The sequence below is a fragment of the Eubalaena glacialis genome, chromosome 18, assembly GCF_028564815.1.
Source record: "Eubalaena glacialis isolate mEubGla1 chromosome 18, mEubGla1.1.hap2.+ XY, whole genome shotgun sequence".
NCBI lineage: Eukaryota > Metazoa > Chordata > Mammalia > Artiodactyla > Balaenidae > Eubalaena > Eubalaena glacialis.
In genome coordinates, this window is record NC_083733.1 from 13,797,234 (window position 1) to 13,823,474 (window position 26,241).

Here is a 26,241-nt window from a genome sequence, read left to right on the forward strand (position 1 = left end):
GAACCTGTTGCTTTGCTTCCTACCCTGCCACAGCCCGGCCCCATCCACGTTGGACATGGAACTCATGCACACAAACGTCACCTCCCATCTGTCCAACCTCGTCCTTTCCTTCGTCTCTCCGCTGACTCTCAGCACTGCCTGAGCCCTGCGCTGTGCTGGGTGCCGGGGCTGCAGATGAGTCAGACCTGCCCTTGCCATGGCCTGGCGGGCAGACCCACACTCGCCTGCCCTTCCGTGCATCGGTGTACGTGATTTCAGAACATTCTGACTGTTCGGCCTGCAGGGAATGGATCCGTGCTGGCTGAAAGTCGTGGCTGCTAAGAACCCAGACAGACGGCAGGAGCAAGGGTGGCCCCTATGCCCAGGCCAAGAGCCCTGGGCCTGGGTGGGTCTAGGCCTGGAAGCAGAGAGGCCCAGGCCTCTGCTTCATCAAGGGAGGCCCCCAGAAGGCTGCCTACTGCAGCAATGGCAGAAAGAAGACACAGAGGGAGGAGGTGGATGGGGGAACAGGCAGCAAAGCAGCAATGGTGCAGCGCCGCACCATGGAGTAGCCCCTCCATCTGGCACATCCATCCAGGGAACAGCGAGCCAACTGTGCCTCAAACAGCTAAACAGAGTTATGGGTTCCTAGTGTTTTACCCAAGGGGGCTGATGACATGTTCACACAAAAACTCCCACAGGAAAGCTCATGGCATCACTGCTCATCATAGCTAGAAAGTGGAGACAGCCCTAAGATTCTGACACCAGTTCTGATGTATGTCTTTATCCCACACCACCAGGCAATTTTCCGACACCAGCTGGGTATCCCACAATGCAACCCGATTCTGCCACTGTCTAATCTGGAGACAGCGTCAGATCCCACAGGTTGGGGGCTGAGTCCTACAAGACTGCCCCCCAGAAGGCTCTCTTCAGATGTCAATCCTAAGTCCAGGCTGTCTGTCACCTGTGCTTCTGACTGCCCGGCTATGGATCAAAGGTTCCCAGAACCCCCTCCTTGGGTTTAATTTGTTAGAGCAGCTCACGGGACTCAGAAAACATTTTTCTCATTAGGCCAGTGGTTTATTATAAAATGATACAACTCAGGAACAGCCAGATGGAAGAGATGCACAGGGCAAGGTATGGGGAAAGGGGCACAGAGCTTCCATGCCCTCTCCAGGGGCGACACTCCCTGAATATCCGACCTGGAGGCTCTCCAAACCCCGTCCTTGTGGGTTTTTATGGGGGCTTCATTACATAGGCACGACTGATTAAATCATTGGCATTTGGTGATTGATTCAATCTCAGCCCCTCTCCTCTTCCTGGAGGTGGATGATGAAAGACATCTTTACTGCTCTCATCAGTTAGGAAATTACAACAGTTTTAGAACCTCTGTGCCAGAAACGAGGAAGACCAAATATATATTTCTTACTATATATATATATATACAATACCACAAACCCAAACGTACATCAACTGATAAATGGATAAAACAGAACGTGGCATATCCACGCCATGGACTCCTACTTGGCAATGAAAAGGAACAAAGTTCTGATACCTTCTACAACAAGAATGAACCTTGAAAACACGTGCTAAGTGAAAGAAGCCAGTTGCAAGAGGTCACATATAATAATACATTTATATGAAACATTCGGAAGAGACAAATCTGTAGAGACAGAAAGTAGGCTGTGGTTGCCAGGGGCCAGGGGGAGTGACTGCTAAGGGGCACAGGGGTTTCTTTTTGGGGTGTGGTATACTTTAAAAGGATGAGATTTATGGTATGTGAATTTCATCTTAAAAAAAAAAAGAAGTCAGGGCTTCCCTGGTGGCGCAGTGGTTGAGAATCTGCCTGCCAATGCAGGGGACACGGGTTCGAGCCCTGGTCTGGGAAGATCCCACATGCCGCAGAGCAGCTGGGCCCGTGAGCCACAATTGCTGAGCCTGCGCGTCTGGAGCCTGTGCTCCGCAACAAGAGAGGCCGCGGTAGTGAGAGGCCCGCGCACCGCGATGAAGAGTGGCCCCCACTTGCCGCAACTAGAGAAAGCCCTCGCACAGAAACGAAGACCCAACACAACCATAAATAAATAAATAAATAAATAAAATTTAAAAAAAAAGAAAAGAAGTCAAAGCCCCAAACCAGCAGCCTAATTCCCAACCCAGGGGCACTGGTAGAGCAGTCCGTCCTTGCTCTGCCCACAGCTCGGGGTGGCGGGGCCTCACTGACTCCCCGTGATCTCACACTTGGCTCGGACTCACAGGGGAGCCGAGGGAGCTGGGGAGCAACCTGTGTTTCTTTACATCTCGTGGCATCTGCCAGCCCCACTGCACCCCTCGTGCCGACCGTACCTCTGAATCACAGGCTACTCCTCTCAGGTCTGGCTGCACGGGTGGGCAGCAAATCCTGGTGGTCGAATGCTGTCAGTGAGAAAAACTGCAAGGCAGCTGGGGCCAGGCCAGCGCTCGGCCAGATGTTGACCCCCATCAGGGCTGCAACGACCCACACCAGGTCCAGCAGGTACTTATTTCCCTAACAGAAAAAGATGCTTGGGAAGAACCACCCTGCCTGAGAGGCCTGGCCCGTGAGATGTCCCCATCCTGTGAGTGGCCCCAGGGCTGGCCCATAAGAGGCAGCTGTCCTCGCTCCCAACCGGAGGTAATGCCCTCACTTGTCTTCAGACTCACATACAGGCACCCGCTCAGGGCACCAGGGGGTCCACTTCAAAGCCAGCTCTAGTCCACAAACCGGAGACCGATAAGCTACACAGGGCTTTGTGGTCACAATCCTGACTTCCAATCTTGACCCTGCTCTTCAGCCGCCTGACCCTGGACCAGTGAACTTCACCAGTGGACCAGTGAACAACACTTCCCCACCCCCCACCCCCAGCATCTACTGCTGGGGCCTGTGCTGGTTGGAGGAGATGCGAGGCTGTAAGGCTGAACTGGGCCCTACCTCGGACGAGAGTGACCTTGGGGGAGACGGGCGGTCCTGACGCACTGATAAGGCAGCGCCTGTGCAACGGGAGACAGCAGCTCGGCCTGAGGGGGGCTGGGAGGCTTCGGAAGTACCTGGGCCCCAGTTTGCCTGGGAACCAGGGGTTAGAGGAAGGCACGCAAAGCATTCTCTTAACTAGCAGAAGCCTTTCATGGACACAGGGCCAGACCCCGTGGCACATTCCAGGAAACTAAGCTTCGGCCCAGCTCCGGAGTGGGGTGTGGGGCTGGTGCAGAGATCAGGCAGAAGCCACAGGCAGGAGCAGGTCATCAAGAACTAGGACCCAGGCAAAGAGGTAGGTCTGAACTTGGTTTTGCAGGTGATATGGGGGGCTCAGTTTCCTCATATGTGCCCATGGGGACTCGCCCTTGCAAGGTTGTTCTGAAGATTACAGGAGATACTTCACGTACTACTTCTGTGCTGAGATTTTTGGTACCACAGCCGAGCTTGGTCAGTGGCCCTGGATCAGGGACTGGACAGCAACAGCGGCACACACATCGAGGCCTTCAGATTTCATCTCTGCACCAAAGAGAATCTGCATCGCCCATCTCTGTATATCTCCTCCTGCCCCACTGGAGAGCACAGCCAGCAAAGCTGCATACTTCGCATTTTGAATTCTCTTATTTTAGAAAGTTTGACACCAAATGGCAAATGAATGCAAATTACACTTCAATTGCACAATTAAAGCTGGAAATGTCGTCTACAGGTTCCTTCGGTAATCCCGGCCACTCCTCAAGATCTGTCTCTGGTCCCCGGGGGGCTAGAGCCAACAGACAGCCCCACTGTCTGCAGTACACACACACACACACACACACACGCGCGCACACGGCGTCCTTCCTGTCCCGTACAGTGGGAGCCCCCTTTAAGTGGGAGTCAGAGAACACACCATCATCTCCTTCAGCCTCCAGAGCAAGGGGCTTGAAAGGGGCTACCAAAATGGAGGGCAAGGAATGGCTTGAAGAGCGGAGTGGGGAGTTGGTGGGGAGCCGCTCCTGGTTCCGAGGCCCATCAAGTCCAGCCACTGGCTCTCCCCCAGCCAACCAGCAAAACCTCTCAGTCCAGGTGCTGGACTTGAGGCTACGGAACCACAACCCTGACGCAGGCCTAGGCCGGGCCTCTGCCTCTGCCTGGGGAGTGAGGAGAGGCTCCAGGGGGCAACGCCAACAGGGGGCCTGGGACAGGGTAACAGAGACCGCGGAGGAGCCACCCTCCAGCTGCACCTGGCTTTGAGTCTCTGTGCCAGCCAGGGTGTTAGTGCTCTACTCCTCTGGAGACCTCGCAGCCCTTGGCTTGAGGGCAGGAAGCTCGGGGAGAAGGACACGGTGATCTCAGCAGCCTTGATCACGCTCACAGCCTGGACAAAAGGCCGAGAGCTATAAACGCACTGCTCGGCCTCTAGAAACGCAGAGCCAGTGCCCCTTCCAGAGCGGGCCGGCTGGGCCCATGCCTGCGCTGGCCTGTGGTCCTGGCTCTGAGGACGGGAAAGGCTCAAAGAAGCAGGAGGAAGCCACACCAATTAGTATGCACTACACAGCTTTTCGCAGAATGAATATAAAACACTTGTGCTTTCTTTTTGTGTGAAAGAAGGGGGGAAAGAGAGGGAGGGAAAAAGGTTACAAGAAAGCAATATTCTGCAGGAGCAGGAGTGCCTGCTGTTACCATGGCAACGGGCTGGGGGTGTGGGGAAGGCACATCAGCTGGTCCCTGGTTCCCGAGTGAGCTGGCCATCGATGAAGTGAAAGGGTCGGTGGCAACTGGGTAAGGAAAACATTTGACAAAGCAACTCGGAGGGGAAGGTGGCAGAGGTGAGGGGGAAGGGGTGTCACACCCTCCATGGCTTGGGGAGCAAAGTAAGGAAGCCACGGGACTCCTGAGAAAGGCCTTCCTTCTAGGAGGTGACCTGACAGCAGCAAAGGGCACATTTCAGTGTGGGAGGGGAGTCACCGTCTGGATGGGCCACGGCAGGCTGTCACCCCCTGCATTCCAGTAGGCCAAGGACAGTCTCCCGGACGGTGACTGTTCCCTCCTTTCCTTTTTGGTCCCTCCAGGTGCTCTCTGTCCCAACACCCTGTCCACAGACCAGCCCTGGAAAACCCCTCGGGGCGGAAGGCTCCCTTCTCTCTCCCCGAGGCGCTCTGGCTGCTCCTTCGCCACCTTGGGAATAGCTGGAGACCCAGAGCTTTGCAAGGTCAAGGCTTTCCCTAGGCTTGCAGGCCCGTCCTCTCCTCCTACCAAGACTCCTGAACATGAAGTCCCAGATGAAGCACTCAGCAGATATTGAATAAATTCTTGCTGACCTGCAGTGCCAGGCAGGAAATGGAAGATGGATGCTTCTGGATAGCTTCTGCCAAGGAGATGGCTGGAAAAGCCTCCCATTTCTCTACCCACTTATCTCTAAGAAGCTTTGTCAAAAGTTTGGCTAGGCCACTGGTCAGCTGATTAGGCCCCAGATGTCAACTGGCTCCGCCTTCCAGTCCCACAAGGAGGGAAGGAAATCCCCAGGGTGGGCCCTCTCCAGTCCCGGCCAGGAGGAGGCCGCAAGAGTGTTTCCAAGTGATGTACTCGGGCTGGCAGGAGAGGTGAATTCAGGCTGAAGGTCCTGGAGGCTGAGGTCTGCGGGCCACTGCCATCTGATGCCTCTGTCCAGAGCAGTGGGGCCGCAGGGCCATGCCTGAGAGCTGGATCAGGTCAGGCCACTCCTTATTCTTGGGAAGTGGAGCTAAGAGTAAATGAAGAGGCACCGAGGCCAGGCATCCACAGGAAGCCTTGGGGCCCTCTGCTTCCTTCCACACAGAAGCCTGTCCCCTTCCTTCACAAGGGGTACAGCCCAGCAGGCCAAGGCCTCTTGAGTTCCTGACACCTATAGAATGGCTCCTGCGGCTGGTGGAATCAGCCAGAGAACTGACTCTAGGAACGCAGGCTGCCGTCCCCAGGAAGGGTCCCCTGGGGGAGCTGAGGGAGGGTCAAAGGATCTCCACAGGCCCCGCAGCAGTCAAACTATGGAGCTCTAGGTGACGGCACCTGGCACTAGCCGGCACTGGGGCTGGAAGCCCCTGCCCTGGACACAGAGCAAACCTAGGCTGGAGAAATCAGCGACCAGGCTCCAGCCTGGCCCAGCCCAACCCAGCCCAGGAGGGAGCGGTTTTCCCAGAAAAGCTTTCTGCTGCAACGGGGTCAGAGCAGGCCATGCCCAGCACTCTTGGGAGGCGGGTCCCGCAGCCTTGCAGCCCTGCCTTCTGCAGCAAGCAAGGAAAGCACTGCCAAAAGGAACACTTAGATTTGGGGGTGGGGGAGGACTGCTTAGGCTTAGACCTATTTTCCCACTGAGAAAACTACGCAGATTAAAACCTTGTATGCCTTAGTAAAGCAAAAACAACTTAAAAAAAAAAAAAAGGATTATATCTTGGTTTGTTGCCTGACTTTGAAGCATGCCCTTAGGAATCAGAATTGCTTTCTTTTCTTTCTTTCTTTTCTTCTGCTCTTAGTGAAGTTTGAAATGTGCCATACATGCCAAAGGCCAGCACCTACTGCTTATTAAGTTCCACAGTGACAGCACAGCATGGGTTCTGGCAGCCTAAAGCCTTCCAGCCTCCATCCCTCTGAGGGGAGAGGAGGGAAAGGCCAGCCTGGGGTGAGACAACTTGGAGACCAGTCCCCCCCCCCACCCCTTCTCTCCCACTCCCAGGGCTTCCTGCTGAAGCCAGCCATCGCTCACTTGCATCCCAGAGGCCCTGACCAGTAGGTGCACCTCCAGGAGGTAAATTCTCCCCATGAGCCAGGCAGGGAACAGGCAAGGGGCCGGCCACGCTCGGGCAGCTCGGGAGCAGTGCGCACACTGTTATAGCTCAGTTACCAGGCGATGAGCCGAGGGCCGCTGTCTCCGGGGCACCAGTCCATGGCAACCAGGAGAGCAGCGTGGGGCTCCCCGGTCTCCTGTCCACTGCCAGGTCTCCACTTAATCTCAGCGTGCTTGCAAGCCACTCAGGTCTGTTCCGAGGAGGCAGAACCAGGCCCCAGCAAGGGAGGGAGGAGGGTGGGGCAGGCCGCAGTGGGGTCAGCTCACCGCCTGCCCCACCCCCTGTCTCTTCACTTGTTCATGAAACGTGTCTGGGCACCTCCTATGTGCTGGACACAGCCTCTGTCCTCATAGAGTGTGACAAGGGCTGTGAGAGGGTCTGAGGGCACAGGGTGCTATAATGACACAGACGGGGACCTGGCCGGCCTTGATGAGCGGGAGGAGTGGGTGGCGTATGTGACAAATAAGGCTTCGTGGATTCACAGAGCATCAAGCCGAGATCCTGACCTAGTTACTTCACTTCCCTGAGTCCGTTTCCACGTTAGTAAAGTGGGGACACAGCAGAACGCACCCTCGAGGGGCTGCTGTGGAGATGGACTGAGACCACGCCTGTTGGGTGATGCCCAGCACAGGTCTGGCGTGGAGCGAGCGTTAGGTACACTTCCTGTCCTCAGCATCTCTAACAACCAGAACTCCCCGCCCCATCCGTGGGCCCTGCACACTGCCAACAGGAAGATGTCAGGGAAATTTAGTTGATTCAACTTTGGCCATCTCTGGAGGAGAAAAAATCGACACACATCTTGGGAGAAATTTTGACTTCTGAAGATGCCACAAGTGGGGTGGGGGGGGTAAAAACAGGGGCCCTGGCCTGGCCACCACCTCAAGGGCTATGGAGAGAGGGCATCAGGGCTGAGAGCTAGGGGCCTGGCCCCTAGCCTCCCAACAGGATCTTAGGCTGATCTGTTCTCAACCAGAGACAAGCATCAAAATCGTTGCGGGTTGTGGAGAATACCAGCGCCCAGGCCACGAGGCCGCACCTCAGAGAACAATTCAGGCAGTCTGGGCTGAGGCCCAAGCAGCCGGATTTTAAAAAGCTCCAGAGAGGGGTCCCTGGTGGTCCAGTGGGTAAGATTCTGCGCTCCCAATTGAGGGGGCCTGGGTTCGATCCCTGGTCGGGAACTAGATCCCACATGCATGCTGCAACTAAGAAGCCCGCGTGCCACAACTAAAGATCCTGCATGCTGCAACGAAGATCCCTCATGCCGAAACTAAGACCCGGTGCAGCCAAAACAAACAAACAACCTATTAAAAAAAAAAAGCTCCAGAGGATTCTGACAGTGGCCCTGGCGTGCGTGGCTCCCTTGTGGGACTTCTGTTGGGTTGTTGGACTTTGGCCTTTCTAGGTGAGGTGACTGATCACTTCCTGAGTTCAAGGAGAGATGGGCTGGGGCAGGGGGTCTGCTCATCCCTGGAGGCCAGTCGGCCTGTAGCTCGGCTCTCTGGGAGCCCCCAGCCCTGTCCAGGGTAAGACGGTTCGCAACCAGCTCCCCTTTGTGGACTCCCTCCTGTGCCACCCAGCCCTACTTCGGGAAAGCAAACCTCCCCTTCATCCGCCCTTCTCAGTCCACCCTCGCCTTCACCAGGAGCCCCCTGCCCAACCCAGGTGCTCCAGTTACGGTGCAGCTCTGGCTCCTCACTTGCCCACCAGTGGAGGGAATCCAGACAGGGATAAAGACTGAAAACCCTCCTGGCACACAAACCTGCCTTCCTAGAGCAGGTGATGGCGGCCGATGGCGGGTACTGTGGGTCCCCCCTTACCTGAGGGAGGCTGACGCGGGGCAGTGAAAGCACACAGTGCAGAGGTATGGAAGGATGAGAGCAGCAGGCCTCCCCACAGGCTCAATTCTGGGACTGAGACCACGCGCCCCTCTCCCCTCCCCCCTCCATGGCAATCGTCTGCCGTCAAGGGCTCACTGCAGAAGACCTCCCAGGACCTCTAGCGCTGATGGCCGGTGCCTCTGCTGGGCCATGGAGGCCTGGGGCCACCTGTCCCTGTGGCCTGTGACTAGAGGCCTGTGTCTCTGCCTTGATGGCCACAGCTTTTCTCCCTGCTCATTACTTCCCCTGCTCTCATTTTCTCTTCAAAGCCCCCAACGGAAGCCGCAGGGTCAGCCCCAGGGAGAGCTGAGTGGACCAGCCCCCGGAAGGCTGCAGCAGGAGAGGGTCCACACCTTCCTTGTTCCGGCTGTCTGTGCTGTGGCCCAGCTCATCTCTCCATGTGAGGTGGGCTCTCGGCGAGAGGAACCAAGTTCTTGGCCCCTGATGTCTCACCCCTCGGTTCTCCGGGCTGGTATCTGACCTGATCGTGTGATCTGACTATAAAGAAATCTTCGGAATTGAAGCGGGGGGTGGGTGGTGGAGGGGTTGTTTTTGTTTGTTTTGGAGAGTGGATGGAATGAAAATTGGAGTGAAATAAAAACTGAGGCAAGGATATGAGAAGGAAAAACAAGCCCCATTCTTACGGAAGACTGTCCACTTTTGAGCAGGCCGCATTAGTATTCCAGGCAGTGGAGTCAGGACCACACAAAGTCAGAGCTGGAAGGGACTAACACGATCCAGTCCAACCGCATTTTAGGGAGGGAAACGGAGGTGAGGAGATGCCGTGGACTTGCCCGGTCCCACGGGGAGAGGGGGCAGCGTGGAGCAGAGGCCTGTCCTCCTGTCTTCACCTGGGCTGCTTCCACACCGCCCCTCAGCCGTCCCCGCCACTGGCCCATTCCTTCTGGATGGGGCCCTGGGTGGGTGAGCAGCCCCGGGGCAGCCCGATGGGGCAGGTCAAAGTCAAGTGCGTCCAGACTGAAGAATAAAGCACACCCCATCCCAGCGGCACTCGCGCTGTGCAGCGAGGTCAGACCTCCTGTGGGGTTTTAGATGTTCTGGAATCAGACAGAGCTGACTTCCAGTTCTGGCTCCTGGCAGTGTGACCTTGGGCAAGTTATCCTCCTCCCGCCTGAATTTCCTCTTATGTCAAACTGGGGATAATGAAAACCACTCCAAGATCACCAGGCAGATTCCTTAAGGCAACAGATGCAATGCACTATGACCAGCGCAACTACCCCATAAACTGGTTTCTGCCTCTCCTTCCCAGACACATGGCGTCCGGCACACAGCAATCACCATGGTTTCCAAAGGATGCCAGCGCTGGGGGCGTTGGACAGGCCATCACTGGCTCTCTAAGCTGCTGTCAATTACAGGGGCCTCTAAATAAGTGGCAGCCCTAATTTCTGGGGCAGATACTGAGGGATGGGCAATTTCCAACAGAAGGCCCTCCTTCCCAAGGGCAGGAGAGCATAGCCCGTCATGCTGGAACATGAGTCAGAAGAGGAACCCATGGGGACTGGCGCCTCCCCACCACCCTCAGGGCACAGCTCTTGGGTTTGGGGCCTCCCCCAACGCGGAAGGCTCTGTTGCCACCAACTAAATCCCTTTACAGCAGAAAGATGAATCCCTGGGCCCAACTGGCCGACCCGCCAGACCATAGTGACAAGGGCTCCTGGGGAGAGGAAAAGTTGAGGGAGTGCTTCTGTGGACCGGGTGGGATGAGGGATGGAGAGGGAAAGGGACATGATGGGACAGCAGGGCTGCTGCTCCCCGAGGCAGAAGAAGCCAAAGGCAGCCTCGCCCCAAGTCTGCGCCGCCGGGGCACTGGGCTCAGGCCGCCAGTCAGGAGCAGCACCGCCCACAGTCACAGCACAGCCCCAGAGCCGCTCTGCTCATCCCTTATACCGGCCTCGGCCCGTTTCTCTTTGGGGCGACTCAGCGTAGCCCCGCAGAGCTCTCTCTTTTGAGAGATTTGAGAACCTCTCCCGCTCCATTTCTCCTGGGATCTGGACCATGAAAACAAATGAAATCCTCTCCCCGTCCCCCAAAGCCCACCACCCTCAAATATAGTCGTGTCTGTTCCCTGGTAACACCCCTGCTGGTGAGGGTCCGAGCGCCCCAACACAGAGTGGGTTGATGGGCCGAGTCTCGCACCAGAGAGAAGAGCTGACGGCCCCCCTTCCCTCAGGACTCAGCAGAGGGTGGGGCAGCTCTTGCGCTCCCGCCCACAGGCCTGGACACTTCTGAGATGTACCATGGGGTAGAGGACAGGGAAGGCACTGGGCTGCTCTGGACTGGGGTACATCGCTGCTCCCATGGGGGACTTTAAGTACCTTTGTCAGATGCCCCCAGATCACTTCTTAGACCCGTCTAACTATCCCCCCACTATTCCCGCCTCCTAGTCATGGCTGTATGTCCCACTGGGTGCGACAGCCAGACCACACTCTCCATGCAGTTAATGGATTCCGTAATTAGAAACTACCACTGCCGTGAGTAATGCCCTCACTAACCTACCTTCCAAATTTTCTAGAATTTGAACACATAAGCCATAAACTCCCATCCACAATTTCTCTTCATAGTTACTTTGCAACTAGGGGAGGGGAAAGAGGGGGTACTTCTCCTGGACTGAGAATGTCTGCTCTAAGGTGTTAAGGACACCCCAGCTCCGAGATGTTGAGAAGCCTCTGGGAGGCTGCCTCTGGTGGCCCCAGCAGGTGTGCCCCTCTGGATCTCAATGGAATCAGCAAGAAGCTGTGGCAGTGAGAGGCCCCAGTGCAGGTCCTCTGCTGCTGATGCCATTTCTCCTCCTTTCCTTGGACCCGGAGCAGCCAGCTGGGAGCCCCTCCACTGGCGACACTGCAACACAGCCCACTGGCGACACTGCAACACAGCCCACTGACGATGGGCTCCCCACTCTGGGCAGCGCTATCTCAGGGGTGCTGGGGGGCTGATAGAGGGGGAGAAAGCACAGGATGGGGTACCGGTCCTGCTGCCCACTGTCCTCCTCTTGGTTTTTCTGTGACCTGGAAATGGACGATGAACCCCCAACAGCCCCACCTACTCTGGCCATCTGCAAAGGGCCTGTGTGGTCCTAGAGACAGGCAGGGAAACAGGACAGAGACCTGTTTCCATTCCGGCTTTTGCTGCTGAAACTGAGGCAGGAAGGACGTGGGGCAAACATGGAGCCCATCTTCCTGATTTCAGTGCGTGTCTCTGCCATTTTCACAGAAATTATAACCAGCGTCGGAGCTAACGTTTACCACGTGTTTACATGTGCTGCATCCTGTGCTGAGCATTTGACATTCTCGATCTCATTTAATCCTCACAACAACCTGGGTGGGTGGTTCCACCATTACTTTCGGTTTTCAGATAAGAAAAGCGGGCTCAGAGAGGCTATGTAATTTGCTCAAGGGCAACCAACTTTTTTTTTTTTTGGCCCCGCCATGCAGCATGGGGGGTCTTAGTTCCCGACTAGGGATAGAACCCGTGCCCCCTACAGTGAAAGCACGGAGTCCTAACCACTGGACTGCCAGCGAATCCCCCAACCAACTATTAAGTGGCAGAGCCAGGACCAGACTCCTGGACAGCCTGGCCACCGGGCTGCACTGTCACTCGGGAAAAAATATTACCGGAAAGGAATGCCCCTCAAAGTCACAACAAAATTTTAAATACTGAAAGTAAACTTCATAATGATTAAGACCTACAAAAAGGACCTCGAAGCTTTACAAGATGACTCAAATGGGGACAAGCCCTGCTCCTGGGCAGAAGAGTTCAACAGAGCGAAATGCCTATTTCCCCCTAAAGAACTTGGGGTGACGCACAGGTTGTTAGGAAGGGCCAGGATCAGATCAGGAGCTTTACTCTGTCCCTTTAAACAGTGGTCTACGAGGCATGTGCCGACATCATTGGCCCTTTGCGCAGCCTGGAGCGGTTAGGCTCTTGCCCGTGGTCCATGGTGAGGAGGGGTTAGAGCTCCTGTGATTCAAGCCCAGGTCTGGTGGCTGGCTGTCTGGGACGCTACATTCCCTTGGAGGGGCACCAGACATCCTTCCAGGTCTCTTCTGAGACTGAGACTTTTTATTTTTAATTCTACATGTTTCTTTCTTTAAAATAGATTTTATTTTTTTGAGAAGTTTTAGGTTCACAGCAATATGGAGCAGAAGGTACAGAGATTTCCCACATACCTCCTGCCCCTGCACGCGCACAGCCTCCCCCTTATCAGTCTTCCTCACCACGGCAGAGCATCTGTTACAGTCGATGAACCTACGCTGACACATGGTTATCCCCCGAAGTCCATAGCTGACATGAGGGTCCACTCATGGGGTTGTACATTCTGTGGGTTTGGACACATGTATAGTGACACGTACCCACCATTACCCCCTGAGGATTTTTTTTTTTTGGCTGTGCCGCATGGCATCTTAGTTCCCTGACCAGGGATCGAACCCACAGCCCCTGCAGCGGAAGCGAGGAGTCTTAGCCACTGGACTGCCAGGGAAGTCCTCCCCCCACCCGCTGAGGATTTTAAATTCAGGTTAGGAGGCAGTTGTGCTTGAGAGTTAGATGAGGATGAAGAATCACCGAGCCACCCCCTCCCTCCACCCCCTTGCAACTGAGCCAGCTGCACCATCAGGAACATGGAGAAGACCTGTCCTCTGGGGGCTCACGGGCAGAGCCCGCCCCGGCAGCTGCAGGCTCGGGAGGCAGCCGACAACTGGCATCTTCCGGGCAGGGGAAGAAGCAGTCCTGCCTCCCACCAGGGTCCAGCAGGAAGCTCTGTGCATGTGTCACGCATTCTGCACTGTTGAATCGGGGTTGCATTTTCACTTAAAAACAAGTCATTGGATCTCCAGCTAATGGGAGGATTTCTACTCCAGTGCCAAGAATATTAATTTGACACCTGCAAATTCTTTCTGACAAAAGGGATTTTCAGATAAAGTCTGCAAGAAGCAGGCGGTACTGAGGAAACAGCCGCTTATCCTGAATAAGGAAAAGCAGAGACAACCTGAGGATGCCAGACGGGTGTGGACTACCAAGCTGTCACTGGAGCGGGGGGAAGGGGAGGCGGACAGAGAAACAATGGCACACAAGACACCCCAGTGAGGCCACGTGCCAAGGGGACTGTGGAACATGGTGGGGGGGGCAGAGCTAGGTCTCTGAGGATCTGCCCCTCCCTGTGCCCAGCTCTTGCATCATTAACACCTGGGTACACTCTGTCCCCCGGGGGCCAGTGGCTCTCACCAAGGGTGATGGGCACGTGGGTGTATCACAATCATCCTGGGAGAGAAAAACACTTGCAACATACATGATAAATGGAATGTCCCCGATATACAAAGAGCTCCTGTAAATCAATAAGAAAAGTGGACAAAGGGTCAGGGGGCTGAGGGAGAACTTTTTCACAATTCACACACCCCTCTCCACACCAGACTGAGAGAACTCTTCTCAAGAACTTGTGGAACAAGAGAAAAAGGCATATGGGGATAACGATACAACTAAACACGAGCTGGGGTTCTGATGTGGGCGGTCAGGGCCACAGGTGGTGAAACACAGGCATGGTGGTTAAGCGACTAAGAGGATGGGGTTTGGAGTCAAACAGATCCGGTTCTGAGTTTGGCTCCACCACTCCGTGGCTGTGTGCAGCTTAACCTCACCTCCCTCGGCCGTGTTTTCTGAACTGCAAAATGGAAATGATAACAGTATTTCCCCCACAGAACTGTTGAACTTTCTCTAGATACAACAGCTAAGGGGTCTAAGCACAGTTCCTGGCACTGTAACGACCTCACACAAGTCAGCTGTTACAAATGGGCTAACCTGTGCCTTGAGGCCCCAGGCTGGATGTACGGCCCTGCGCAGGGTGGGCCACGGTTAAATTCCATCGGCGAGGGGGCTCTGTGAAGCCCTCCCTAGGAAGGGGCCTCTCCCCACCAATCTGACTGTGGTCCAACTTGACTGGATGGCCTTTCAGGGTCTTGCACCCCAGGGAGCTCCAATCTGAGATCAGGGCTGTGCCTGGAAGTATTGGGAAATTCTCACAGACAGCACTTCCTAGATACCCTGGAAAGGAAGCTCACTCCAAGAGAAGAGGGACTTTGTCTTGTTCATGGCTGTATTTCCACTGCCAAGTACACTGTACCCTCTCAAGGTCACCAGATTCGGCAGGGGCCATTTGGGACGTGATTCTGGTGAAGAACCAGGATGCGGCAAAACCACAACTCGCCACTGATACTGAGGTCCCTAAATCCCTCCCCCGGAAAGATGGGAAAGCAGGGACGTTCACGGCTGTTCCAGGAGCACCCTCCCGCCTCACCCCCCTCCGGTCACTGTCCCCAGGAGCAGCTGCAATCCTCTCCCCACCGCAGGCCCACAAGACGGGCCCCAAAGCCCCACAACATCTGGCACTTCAGCAAATCGAGCTCCCACAGCCGCAACCTGAACAGAGCCGTTTCATGGACTGCGTCTCCTCCGGCTCCCTTCAAATGCACACGCACGCAAAGACCAATCGCGAGCAAAGAAGGCTGGATGGGCTTAAACAACTCCATTTAAAGGACTGAAAACTCAGCTGCTTCCACTGCAGTCCTCGAGAAGGAACCAATCAGCAAAGCTATTCTCTCCCTTTTTGTATTGAAATGAGGGCCGTGACTGTGCAGTGAGTCAGTCCTAACTCAGGCAGAACTGGGCCATGTCCACCTGGGCCTCGCACTGCCGCGGTGCTGGGGGAAAGAGAGGGGGTTGGCGTGTGTGTGCACACGCGTGTGTGTGGTGGACAGGCAGGAGGGGACACGGGCAGACTCCCAGACCACCTGCTTTGGGTTTTCTGGAAGTGCAGAGTCCCTGAGAGGACCCAGAGGTGGACACCTGCCTGTCTGCATCTCTCTTCAGCTCAGGTTCAGGGAAGCAAAGTCAGGCTGCAGGACAGCTTCCCTGGGTTCCACACAAGCCTGGTACCAGCCCGGGAAGGACCGAGGTGCCTCCTGCCACGGGAAGTCATGAGCCACGTCCCTCTCCCTCTTTCTCCTACCGCTCCAGCCCGTCTGCTCTTCGTTCCCGCTGGGCAGCTGGGAGGTCTGCAGGTGCGCGAGCCTGCTGCCTCACGGAGCCCACAGCTGCCCGGAGCCCCGAGGAGGGAAGAAGAGGGGAGGAGAGGGGCGGGTCAAGGCGTGGGCCGCCAGCGGCCAACACACAGCCTGGAGCCGGTACTGGCGGAGGGAAGGGATGCTACCCCGGCAAATGGCAACACCCAACTACAAATCCTGCCCCTTGGCTGGGAAGCAGGGGAGTCCTGGTGAGGAAGTCCATGGAACAGAACGCTGCCGGGAATGGCGTGGGGAGAGGCGTGAGGCTGGAGAGGCCCCTCCCCGACATGGCAGGATGCAGGGTCCTGCTCCCCCTGCCCCACTCTGAGACCCCCCCACTTGGGGTTACTCCTGCTGCCTGGGACGGGGCCAGCCTCTCCCTTTAACTTTTGGTGACCCCAACAAACGCAAAGCTTCAGGGTCCGATTTCAAACTAGAGGTCAAAATGGAGTCCAGCTGAAATGAATCACAACTGACGCTCCCTGAGTGTTTAGCAGGTGCCCAGCACAGCACCCGGCATTTTTCGTGGGTCATTTCGTTCTCACAACCCCGTGTGCTGTCACTACCCCGCCGGACAGAAAAGGAAACTGAGGTGCGGAGCCGGGCAGTGACTTGCCCAAGTTTGGGCAGCCAGGCGGGCTGGACCTTGCCCTTGGGCTCCCCATCACCACTCTCCACGGCCTTCCAGGGACAAGGAGCTCCCCGCCGGACTGGTTTCCTCGCCAATGCTCTGACCCAGCGCGCTCTTCAGAAGGGCCCACAAAGAAAGAGTCCTTATTCCCAAAGCTGAGGGCAGTAGACAGCTTTTCCCTTAATGGATGCACCTCACCAGGTAGGAGGAATAGGGTGATTTTAGGGGTGTTGATTTACGAGAACAACAACAAAATGAGCACCCCTCAGCTACACGATCCCATCAAAAGGAGAGGCTGGCAGCCAGGGCACAGAGGAAGGGGCGCTGGTGACCTACCTCGTCGGATTCATCTGATAGCGTCTGGAGTAGGATAGGGAAGAGGCTGTCCGTGTGCCGGAACATCTGGAGAGCAGAGAAGCAGGGACCCACGTGAGCTCCCCCACTGCAGGGACCACCTCCCACACCCCCCTCAAGACACCGAGGGCTCCTCAGCCATCTGCCACTTCTCTCCTGGTCAGCGTTTCTCCAGAACTGCAACGACCAAAATCCTACCAAGCACGGGCAGGCCCTCAAAAACCACCCAGAGGCAGCCCCCTGGCTTGGAGGGCTGAGGGGCCCGGGGGCTCACCTTGCGGGGGGTCTTGATGTAGAGGTGGTAGAGCCACTTGAGGACAGCGATCCTGGTCATCATCCCGATGGCCATGTCGCTGAGGCGGCAGTTCAGCACCTGCACAATCCCGTCGAGGTGGAGGGTGACCGGGGCCCTCTCAGTGCTGTGGGTGAGACCAGGAAGGAGCCTGGTTGAAGCCCATCAGGCCCCCTCCCCTAGAGCTGCGGCCGCACCCTGGCCCCACACGCTGAGAAACGCACGCTCAGCCCGCTGTCCTGGGACAGTGGCAGATGGCACACACCGCACAAAGCGCTCAGAGGGCTTCTCTCCCTCCGCTCCCCTCCTCCCTCTCCAAGGTAGGAGCTCTGACAACCACGTCTGGGGAGGAAAGCCATTCTGCTGGGCAGCCACCCGCTTCCCCTTTTTCTCTTTCCAGCACTAGCAGGCTTGTACCGGAGAAAACCTCTCTGATGTCAACAAGCTCTGCCCTAGCAGACCTCATGGTTGAAAGGCTGTTTAGCGCCCTCAGGGCATTACGTCCAGACCCTTTGTTGATAAAACAAAACCACCACGTCCAGAGAGTCCAGGGGATGGCCCCGGTAACACCCCTTAAATCCAACAGGTCCTTCACCAGGTACCCAAAGAACACTTCTCCCGTGAGGACAAGGATCGTGGCTCTTCACCTCGTCACACTCCAGGGCACTCAGCACCACGTTTGGCCTGGTTGAGAGGCCTTGAAGGTTGCCTGTGAAGCTGTAACATTCTTGTTTGAGTCGGGGAAGAGGTGACACAGCCTCAGCCTACAGAATGGAGCTTGTTCAGAATGGCTTTGCTCCAGTGGGGCACAGGCTCCCCACTTGCCTGGCCCAAAGCCTTGCTGGTCTCCAGGCAGAGAAAAGTCCCGCCAAGCAGCCCCGGGAAGGTTGGGTGTTGCTGGGACACTGACACTTAGCCCTCTGCCCAAAGTACGGTGTCCAGGCATTGGCCAGGGTTGTCAGGGATGGGGACGGCAAGGACAGAGGGCCTTAGGATGTCAGGGAGGGGCTCCTTTCCCCTCCGACGCGGGACACTATCGCTTGCCTGTACAAAACGGCCTTTCGTGGTATTTCCAGGCTGCTCAATTATTTATTTGCATCAGGAACTCGATGCCTGTGCTTTCCCAATTCGCCTGCAGACTTCCTGAAGCTCATTTGAAGTGAATTCCTAAAGGGCATGATCTCAGCTCTCTTAAGTGCTAAACGGAACTGCTGTTTAATATAGTTTGATGATGCCCCATGGTGCTCGTTTCGGGGGTGCAAGTGGGCACTTCTATCCTCTGGTGGTTAGAGGGGCTGGGCGTGTGAGTGACGCGGCCCAGCAGACCTGAGCCTCTGGGTGGGGCTGCCACTGAGATTTCCCCAAGAGCCATATGTCTGAAAGTTCTGGGGTCTTCTGAGGATATTCAAGCATCTGGGTTCTTTGGTAGCCTAAGACAGATGGGGAAACTCCCCCACAGACAGACAAGTCCAGGGTGGCAAATGCAGCCTCCCGGACAATCTCTTAATCTCTCTCACACTCATGGTCCAACAGAAACATAATGCGAGTCACATATAGAATTTTATGGTTTTTGGTTTTATAGTAAAAAGTAGAAAGAAAACAGGTGAAATTAATTTTAATGATATATTGTAATTAACCCAATATACCCCAAATGTCACTTCAACACAGAATCAATATAAATATCAATATATAGATTAGTAATAAAACACATTATATTCTTTTTATGTCCGGAGTCTTTTAAACCCAGCGTGTCTTTCATGCCTTCAGCACCCTCAGCTCAGACGGACCACGGCGCACACACTGGGCAGCACGTGTGACAGGCTCTGCAGTGGCAGGCTGGCAGGCCATCCCAGGGCTTCCCAAGCATTTTCTTTTCTTCTCTGACAATTTCCTAGACACTCCTCTCCCTCCTCCGATGGCCAGGATTTACTGTCTAATCTCCAAGTTCGTCTTTTCCCCATTGCACTGGCCTCCTACTGGGCTCCTTCTGGGGTGCTCTGTAAGCTCCTCTCCTTGGGTGGGCAGGAACCCATGGCTGGAGACACTTCAGATGCCCACCTGCAGCCCAAGGCCTTAACAAAGCGAGCTCGGAAAGCAGTGGGGAATGAACGGAAGCCCCTTCCCTGCCTGCTCTTTCCTGACCCCGTGAACCCAAGGTCTGCAGTGAATCCCTTTCCACAGCAGGAGCTGCCACGTGGGGCCCAGGGTGCCATGAGTGCCCCATGTCTGGCAGGTCGCTGCCACATTCTTAGCTGAAACAGCCCTCAGGAGGGAGGCCTGGGGGGCTCAGGGCTGCACTGATCTAGCACAGCTGTGTCCTGCTGGTGGGGAGGAAGGCAGTGCCAAAACCAGCTCCCCCATCCACCCTGCAGTTCAGGCCCAGTAGGGTGTATGAACCTTGCTGGGGTAGGGGAGACATGATGACACACGGCTCTGATAACAGTGATGACGGCGATGGTACTCAAAACGATGATAACTCATGTTCTGGATAAATACTCTGTGCCAGGCATCATGCTGAGCTCTGTACCTGCACAGCTGCATTTACTTCCCTCAAGGGCCCTATGCCAGCAGCAATGTTGTTCCCATTCTGGAGACGAGGGAATCAGAGCACAGAGACATTAAGTAACCTCTCCACGTTACACAGCTGGGAAGCGGCGGAGCTGGCAATTTGAACGCGAGCATCCGAGTCCAGAGTGGCCTCACCCACCACATGGCACTGGCTCCTAATGGGCCGCACTCAAGAGAGTCCACGGCAGCATCATTTCCACGTGAGAGAGGACACTGGGGAAGCCTGGTGCTGATCTTTGTTGAGGGGGGCGCTCCAAATCCAAGTGGCCCAAATAGGATCCCAAGATGCCAAGGCTAGACAGTCACTCGGCCAGCCGGGCTCCTTAACTCACAGTGGTCCCGAGATGCTCCTGGCCAGCTAAGCGTCTCTACTGAGGGCAGAAATCGATGCCCGTTATGGCATCTCCCTCAGGTGGCACTGTGTTGGGGCCAAATAACAAAGGAAGGATTTCATGGAGCCGGTGTGTAAACTGGCAGCACTCCGTGTGCTAACAGTCTCCGACTTTCCCCACAGCAGCCCTCCCCAGACACGGGTACCTTTGGACTGATGGTGAGGCAGGGGTCAGCTTCAAACAACCAAGAACTTCATGGCTGAAAGAGGCCCCGTGGTTCACGTAAACCATGCACAGATGCACAGATGATCAAGTCCTCTGATGCACAGATGAGACAGTATGGGACCTGTCCGAGGCCATGAGGCATGGAGAACTCACTCCCTCAGCTGGAGACACTCTCCCTGGTCCCACTTCCCTTGGCTGGCTGGAGGTGAAGGTCATGGGAAGCAGGCATAGCCCAGGGCACCAGGGAAAGGGAGGATAGATGATCCTGCCCGCCTCTGAGGGGACAGCTCTCAGCTGCTACGCCGGGTGGGTCGGCTGCTGTGTGCTGGGCTCCGCGCGTGCTCTGTGGGAAGCCGGGACTCTGGAACCCGGGCCCCTCCTAAAGCGGGCACGCCGCACCCTGTGCTCAGCTCCGGAGCTGCTGGGCTGCAGCCGGAGGTGCGTTCCCTCTGCCCTGGCTTACCTTACCCAGAAAGAACAGAACGGAGCTCACTCACAGTTTAAAACACATTTCTGCACCGGTTCCAAAAAGTCTAGACTAGTCACTCTTGAGGGCTTTTGAGTTATTTCAAGGTGTCTCCAAAACTCCATTTTCACGGAGCACTTTCTCATAAAGCATCTCACAATGAAGGTCTTACAAGTACATGTACTATGACTTCTAAATGAATGGCGCTACTGTGGCTATTTAAATATCGATTTATTGAGACTCCGGGAGGGCTCACGCCAGGGAGTGCTTCCCAGGGCTTCCGCTGCCAGCGTCCCTGTCCCCACGGTGAGGCAGAGCCACCCCCCGCCTCTGCGGGAGACCCTCCAACACCAGCAGAATACAGACAGCTCTGCTCATGAAAGCTTCATAAGGACGCAAAGCATAGTACCATCTAAGCCATGTAAAGAAAGAGTCCTAGGGGCTTCCCTGGTGGCGCAGTGGTTGAGAGTCTGCCTGCTAATGCAGGGGACACGGGTTCGAGCCCTGGTCTGGGAAGATCCCACATGCCGCGGAGCAACTAGGCCCGTGAGCCACAACTACTGAGCCTGCACGTCTGGAGCCTGTGCTCCTCAACAAGAGAGGCCACGATAGTGAGAGGCCCGCGCACCGCGATGAAGAGTTGCCCCCGCTTGCCGCAACTAGAGAGAGCCCTAGCACAGAAACGAAGACCCAAAATAGCAATCACTCACTCAATCAATCAATAAATAAATCTTTAAAAAAAAAAATCTATTTATTGAATACGGCTTCTGATACTTCTAATACATCGTGATAAAATCCAGCGCTTCTCTCTGGGAAGCAGCACTTTATTTCTGTAATGTCTAACCCTTGATGGCACTCATATGTTACAGCTCTAATCAAATTAGAACAAAGGTAAATCTAAAAGGGAACTGTTGCTGAATTCAAAGTTGTTTTTTTATAAAAGATCTTCACTAATTCTTTCAATCAGCAGGTGCTATAAGTTGGGAAGCACTGATTTCTAGATCTTTCTGCTTGCCTTATGCAGCCAGCTATAACAGAAGACCTGTACTAAATGTCCCCGATGACACTGGTCCTCAGCGAGGCCCAGGGCTTCAGAGTAGAAGCTTGTGCCCATGGCAACGCCTGTCTGGGGCTCCTGTATCAGGTCACAGGCCAACATGCAAAGCTCCTGCAACTCTCCAACTGTGACTAATGAAGCCCAAATGCGTTGGCCTGGGAGTCAGACAGACCTATGAGCCTGAATTCCAAGCTGGTCACTAGTTAGCTGAGCAACTTTGGGCATGACGTTTACCTCTCTGGGCCCGTATCCTCACTTGTAAAATGGGGATAATGACAAGGTTCTTGTAATAGTAATTGTAGCTGAAGTGTGTGAAGTGCCTTCTGTGGGCTAGGCACCATTCTGTGCTCTTTACGTGCCTTAACTCATTTAAGCTCCATACCACCATGGGGTGAGTAGATCATCACACCCAGTTTACAGATGAGGAAACGGAGGCAGGGAGAGGTTACGCTGCTTGCCCAGGGCCACACCGCCAGGCATGGTGAAGTCAGGATGTGTGCTCAGGCAGTGGGATTCCACGGCTCAGAGGATTCACGGTGATGAAGAACGTGCCTGGTGCACATAGCAGCATTAGACAGGGAGACAGGGAGAGAAGGAAGGGGAGGGACAGAGAGAAAGAGGTGTACACTATTCTTCCTTAACCCTTCCCTCAGCTGCAAGCACGCTGCCTCCATCCCTCTTCCCCTGCCTTCCCAGGGAGTCCGGTTTCCAGCTCTGTGTGCATTTCTCGTGCTCCTGGAGGGTGGAGGAACCCAACCTCCGGTACCTGGAGCGCTTCCTCGCTACAATGACCTCGTAGCCCCTGCTCATTCAGATGGCTCTCCCCTGTGGCTACTGTTCACCCGGGGCCGCGTGGGGCTTCCCCAGAATCTTGGGACAGAGGGGACATGAGGAGGGAGAAGAGGCTTATGCTCTTGGGTTGGCAGTTACTCTCCCTGTGTTTAGGTCCAAGTGAGGATTTAAAGATTAAAAAAAAAAGTCTGGGGTGCAAGGATTGGCTTCGAGGAGATCCCTGAACCCCTGAAAGTGTATTCAGAGTTTTGTGCATAAGGGAGAGGGCCCAGAGCTTTCATCAGATTGAGTGTCACCTCGCTGACAGTGTTCTGCCAGGGGGGGATGCTTCTCTGCCATGGGAGGGGACCCCAATTGGGCCGCTGCCCTAGGCTGGCCTGAACTTAGTAAAAGTGGCACCCGCGGGCAGTGCCCTGGGCGAGCGGCGCATCTGGAAAACCACAGGGTGGGTTATGTTTCTCAGTGTCCCTGGAAGATGCCATCTTGCCTAAGCTCAGTCCCCCTCTGGCAGCACCAACTGGCGGAAGTACGCACCCCACCCTCCTGTCCTCAGCTGCCGTCTCCAGTGGGTGGGGGGCCGGGCTCAGGTTCCACGACTCTGAAGGCCGCCCTCCTCTCTGGCATAGCTAGTGACTCAGATCGGCAGCTGCTGCGAGGAAACCTCCGTTCAAGGGAAACAAAGCACTAGATAATTTGTTCTTGTTTGCTTTTTTAATTTCAAAGATAGGACTGGTGTTTGCTGCTGAACGATGGGTATAAACCAAGGCACTGGTTCCAGCCAGGTGGTTCCCGGCTGCAGCACAGGAACCAAGGCCTCCTTTAGGCAAACAGACCACCGCCTCCCAAGTGAGGCAGCGGAGTCGTGCCCGCCTCCACAGGGCGGTCAGTTATGTCTGGTCTCTGCTCCTCCTGGACCTCCCCAACCCCCAAGGAGCACAATCATCCCCTCCCTGTGGCCTAGATTAGTGACAAGTCTGCAACAGGCCCTTCTGTTGCCAGTTTTGGCCCACTCCCTCACCGATCCTCCCCGGCGCTGCCAGAGGAGCTTCTAAACCACAGGTCTGCCCCCCTCACTCCCAGGGCCTTCAGAACTAAATCGATTCCTCTACAGAACAGGCCAGTCCCCCTGCATCTCCATCCAGACTCTCCCCCGAGTTCTGGAATCCAATATCCAAACCTGCTTCCTTAACCGCTCCTGGGGGACACTCAGAGCCGCCTTGAACCCAGCTCTCGATGGGACCGCTCACACACCCGTTCCTCCTTCCGCCCCAGCTTGGGAAATGATACCAGGATGCCCTGATCTGGCTCAAGCCCCAAATCTAGAAGTTCTTCTTTCCCTCATTTTCCTCCTCTCACGCCATCCCATCCCTCGGCAAATCCTGTCAATTCTACCTTCAAAACAGATCTCAAATCTATCAACTTCCTCCATATTCTGCCGCCTCTTCAGTCTGAGCCTCTATCCCGTCTGACCGGGATGCAGCGGTGGCCCCCTGACTGGTCTGCACCCACCCGAGTCCCTTCTAAATCCATTCTCCACACAACAGCCCCGACCTCCTGTCCCTCCTCAGCCCTAAGTGGAGATAACGCTACTACTGACCCCACGGGATTTAAACATCAGCAAAACCTAATGACACAACACAAAGCGTTGGGCACAGCCGGGCCCCGGAAGCCCTCCCCAAGTGTTCATGGCTGTCAGCCAGTGTTCCAGTGAGCCTCAGCGGGGGCGCCAACGCTTGCCCCCAACTCCGTCTGAGCCCCCAGCAAAACCATCACTACCCTTTCCAGTAACTTCCTGCTTACTTCTCTGCCTCCCCACTGGAGAACCTCAAGATCAGGGACCACATTCAGGGGCCGTTATCTTTATCTTGGAACCTGCAGGGCTGAACACAGGCTCTGGACGTGTGTGATGACTAGCTAAAAACCAATAAATGAACAGTGTTTATTGGCTTGCTTGAACAATGTGGGAGAGGTCTTAGGAATAGTCCACATTTATAATCAGTGTTCACTTTGAAAACACCCACAAGGTCCTCAGAGATAAGAATAAAAAAATGATATAAAAGGAGAAAAGGTCCTAAGGGTCTGAGGAGAAGAGTCTCTTGGGGTTGAGTGTATATTTTCTCTTCATGAGTGACCCATCCCCCCAGGGTCCACATTCAATGTTGAATTCAGAGGGAAGAAACCCCTTATAGGAGAACCTCCATCTATTCCAGCCCCACAGCCAATTCTGCCCAAGGAAAAAGTGACATGGGGCAAGTCCAGGGGACGCAGACAGGGACAGAATGGTGATAATTCCCTCCCAGGGGAATGTCATCATCCTGCAGAGTATGGCGGGGGCTGGCAAGGAAGAGAATTACGTCGCTGCACCATTACAGCCTGCACTGCCCCCACGTGGAAGGCTGCACCATTACAGCCGGCCTGGGCGCCTGGGAAAGGACAGCTCCTGCATCCCAGCCTATGCACCCTCCCTGCCTGTGCTCTGGACTCTCCTTGCACGGGATTCCCCTGGTCAGTCTCATCAGCCTCGTGTTATCCTGGACAAGCAAAAGGGGCTGGGCAAAGGCATCTGCAAGTGTCTCCCTGTAGTCATCATGCATTAGCTACACTCTTACAACTTGTATTTACTAACCTCAAACAGCTTCTAATCCCTCCCAAGAGGCCATGTGTCCATCAGAATCGGGTTGGGTGGGCTTTCTTAGTATCCTTCAGACTCCCTCATCAGGCACTTTCTGTGTCCCACAAGTAGCGGCCCCAAGCAAAGTTTGCCTCAGGGCTTTGCTGCAGTCTCCTGCACCCAGGGAAGATCGAGGCTGCTCACTTTCCTCAGACAGCTCTGGCCAGAACAAACCACTTACCCGGCTGGAGTGAAGACACTGATGCCGCTACTGAAGGTGGAGTCACAAGAACCATCGGGCCCTCCTGGGGAAAGAAAGAGGAACAAGGCATCATGATAAAGGCTGTTGGAGTCTTTAGAATGAACAAGACCCCTGTCACCCACCCGAGTCCCTCCTAAATCCATCCACAAGGACACACAGACCCTCTAGTCCCCCACACCTTGATTCTGGCTCTTGGAAAGGGATGTAACTCTGGAGCCCTGAAGACCCAATGCCTACTCATTCCCCAAAGCTTTTGGATAGTACCCATGCTTGTAGGTTTTTAGGCACAGTGATCTCACAAGGAGGGGGTCTCCAGGGCTGAACCTATCTGGGAAATCTCAGAAGGCGTTGCTGGTTCAAGGGCCATGGATGTTAAAAGTGACTTCTGGAACACTCAACATCATAAGCCATCAGGGAAATGTAAATCAAAAGCCCAAAGAGATACCATTTCACACCCACCAGGTGGCTAAAATAAAAAAGACAGATATTAGTAGCAAGTGCCAGTGAGGATGTGGAGAAGCTGGAACCCTTATACATTGCTGGTGGGAATGTGAAATGGTGCAGCTGCTTTGGAAAAACAGTCCAGCAGCTCCTCAAAAGGCTCCACACAGTTAGTTACCGTATGACCCAGCCAGTTCACTCCTAGAGAAATGAAAACTTACGTCCACATCAAAAACTTGTACACCATGTTCATAGCAGCACTATTCACAACAGCCATAAAGTGGAAACAATCCAAATGTCTATCAAATGATGAATGGATAAACAAAATGTGTTGGAGCCATACAATGGGCTATTATTTGGCAATAAAAAGGAAGTACTGATCATGCTACATGGATGAACCTTGAAAACATTATGCTAGATGAAAGAAAGCCGTCACAAAGGATCACATATTTTGATCCCATTTATATGAAATGTCTAGAATAGGCAGATCTATAT

At 54.9% G+C, this 26,241-nt stretch overlaps 1 protein-coding gene across 3 annotated transcripts in view; it reads right to left on the reverse strand.

Moving 5' to 3' along the window:
- The window catches only part of VAC14 (VAC14 component of PIKFYVE complex), a 98,780-nt gene that overhangs the window by 49,924 nt on the left and 22,615 nt on the right, over window positions 1–26,241 (reverse strand). For all 3 annotated transcript variants that reach the window (XM_061173327.1, XM_061173328.1, XM_061173329.1), the window contains exons 10-12: window positions 25,285–25,348; window positions 16,975–17,119; window positions 16,683–16,748 (exon numbers count right to left, since the gene is read on the reverse strand). In XM_061173327.1, the coding sequence (XP_061029310.1) occupies window positions 16,683–16,748; window positions 16,975–17,119; window positions 25,285–25,348 (275 nt within the window). The remainder of the gene's footprint in view (window positions 1–16,682; window positions 16,749–16,974; window positions 17,120–25,284; window positions 25,349–26,241) is intronic.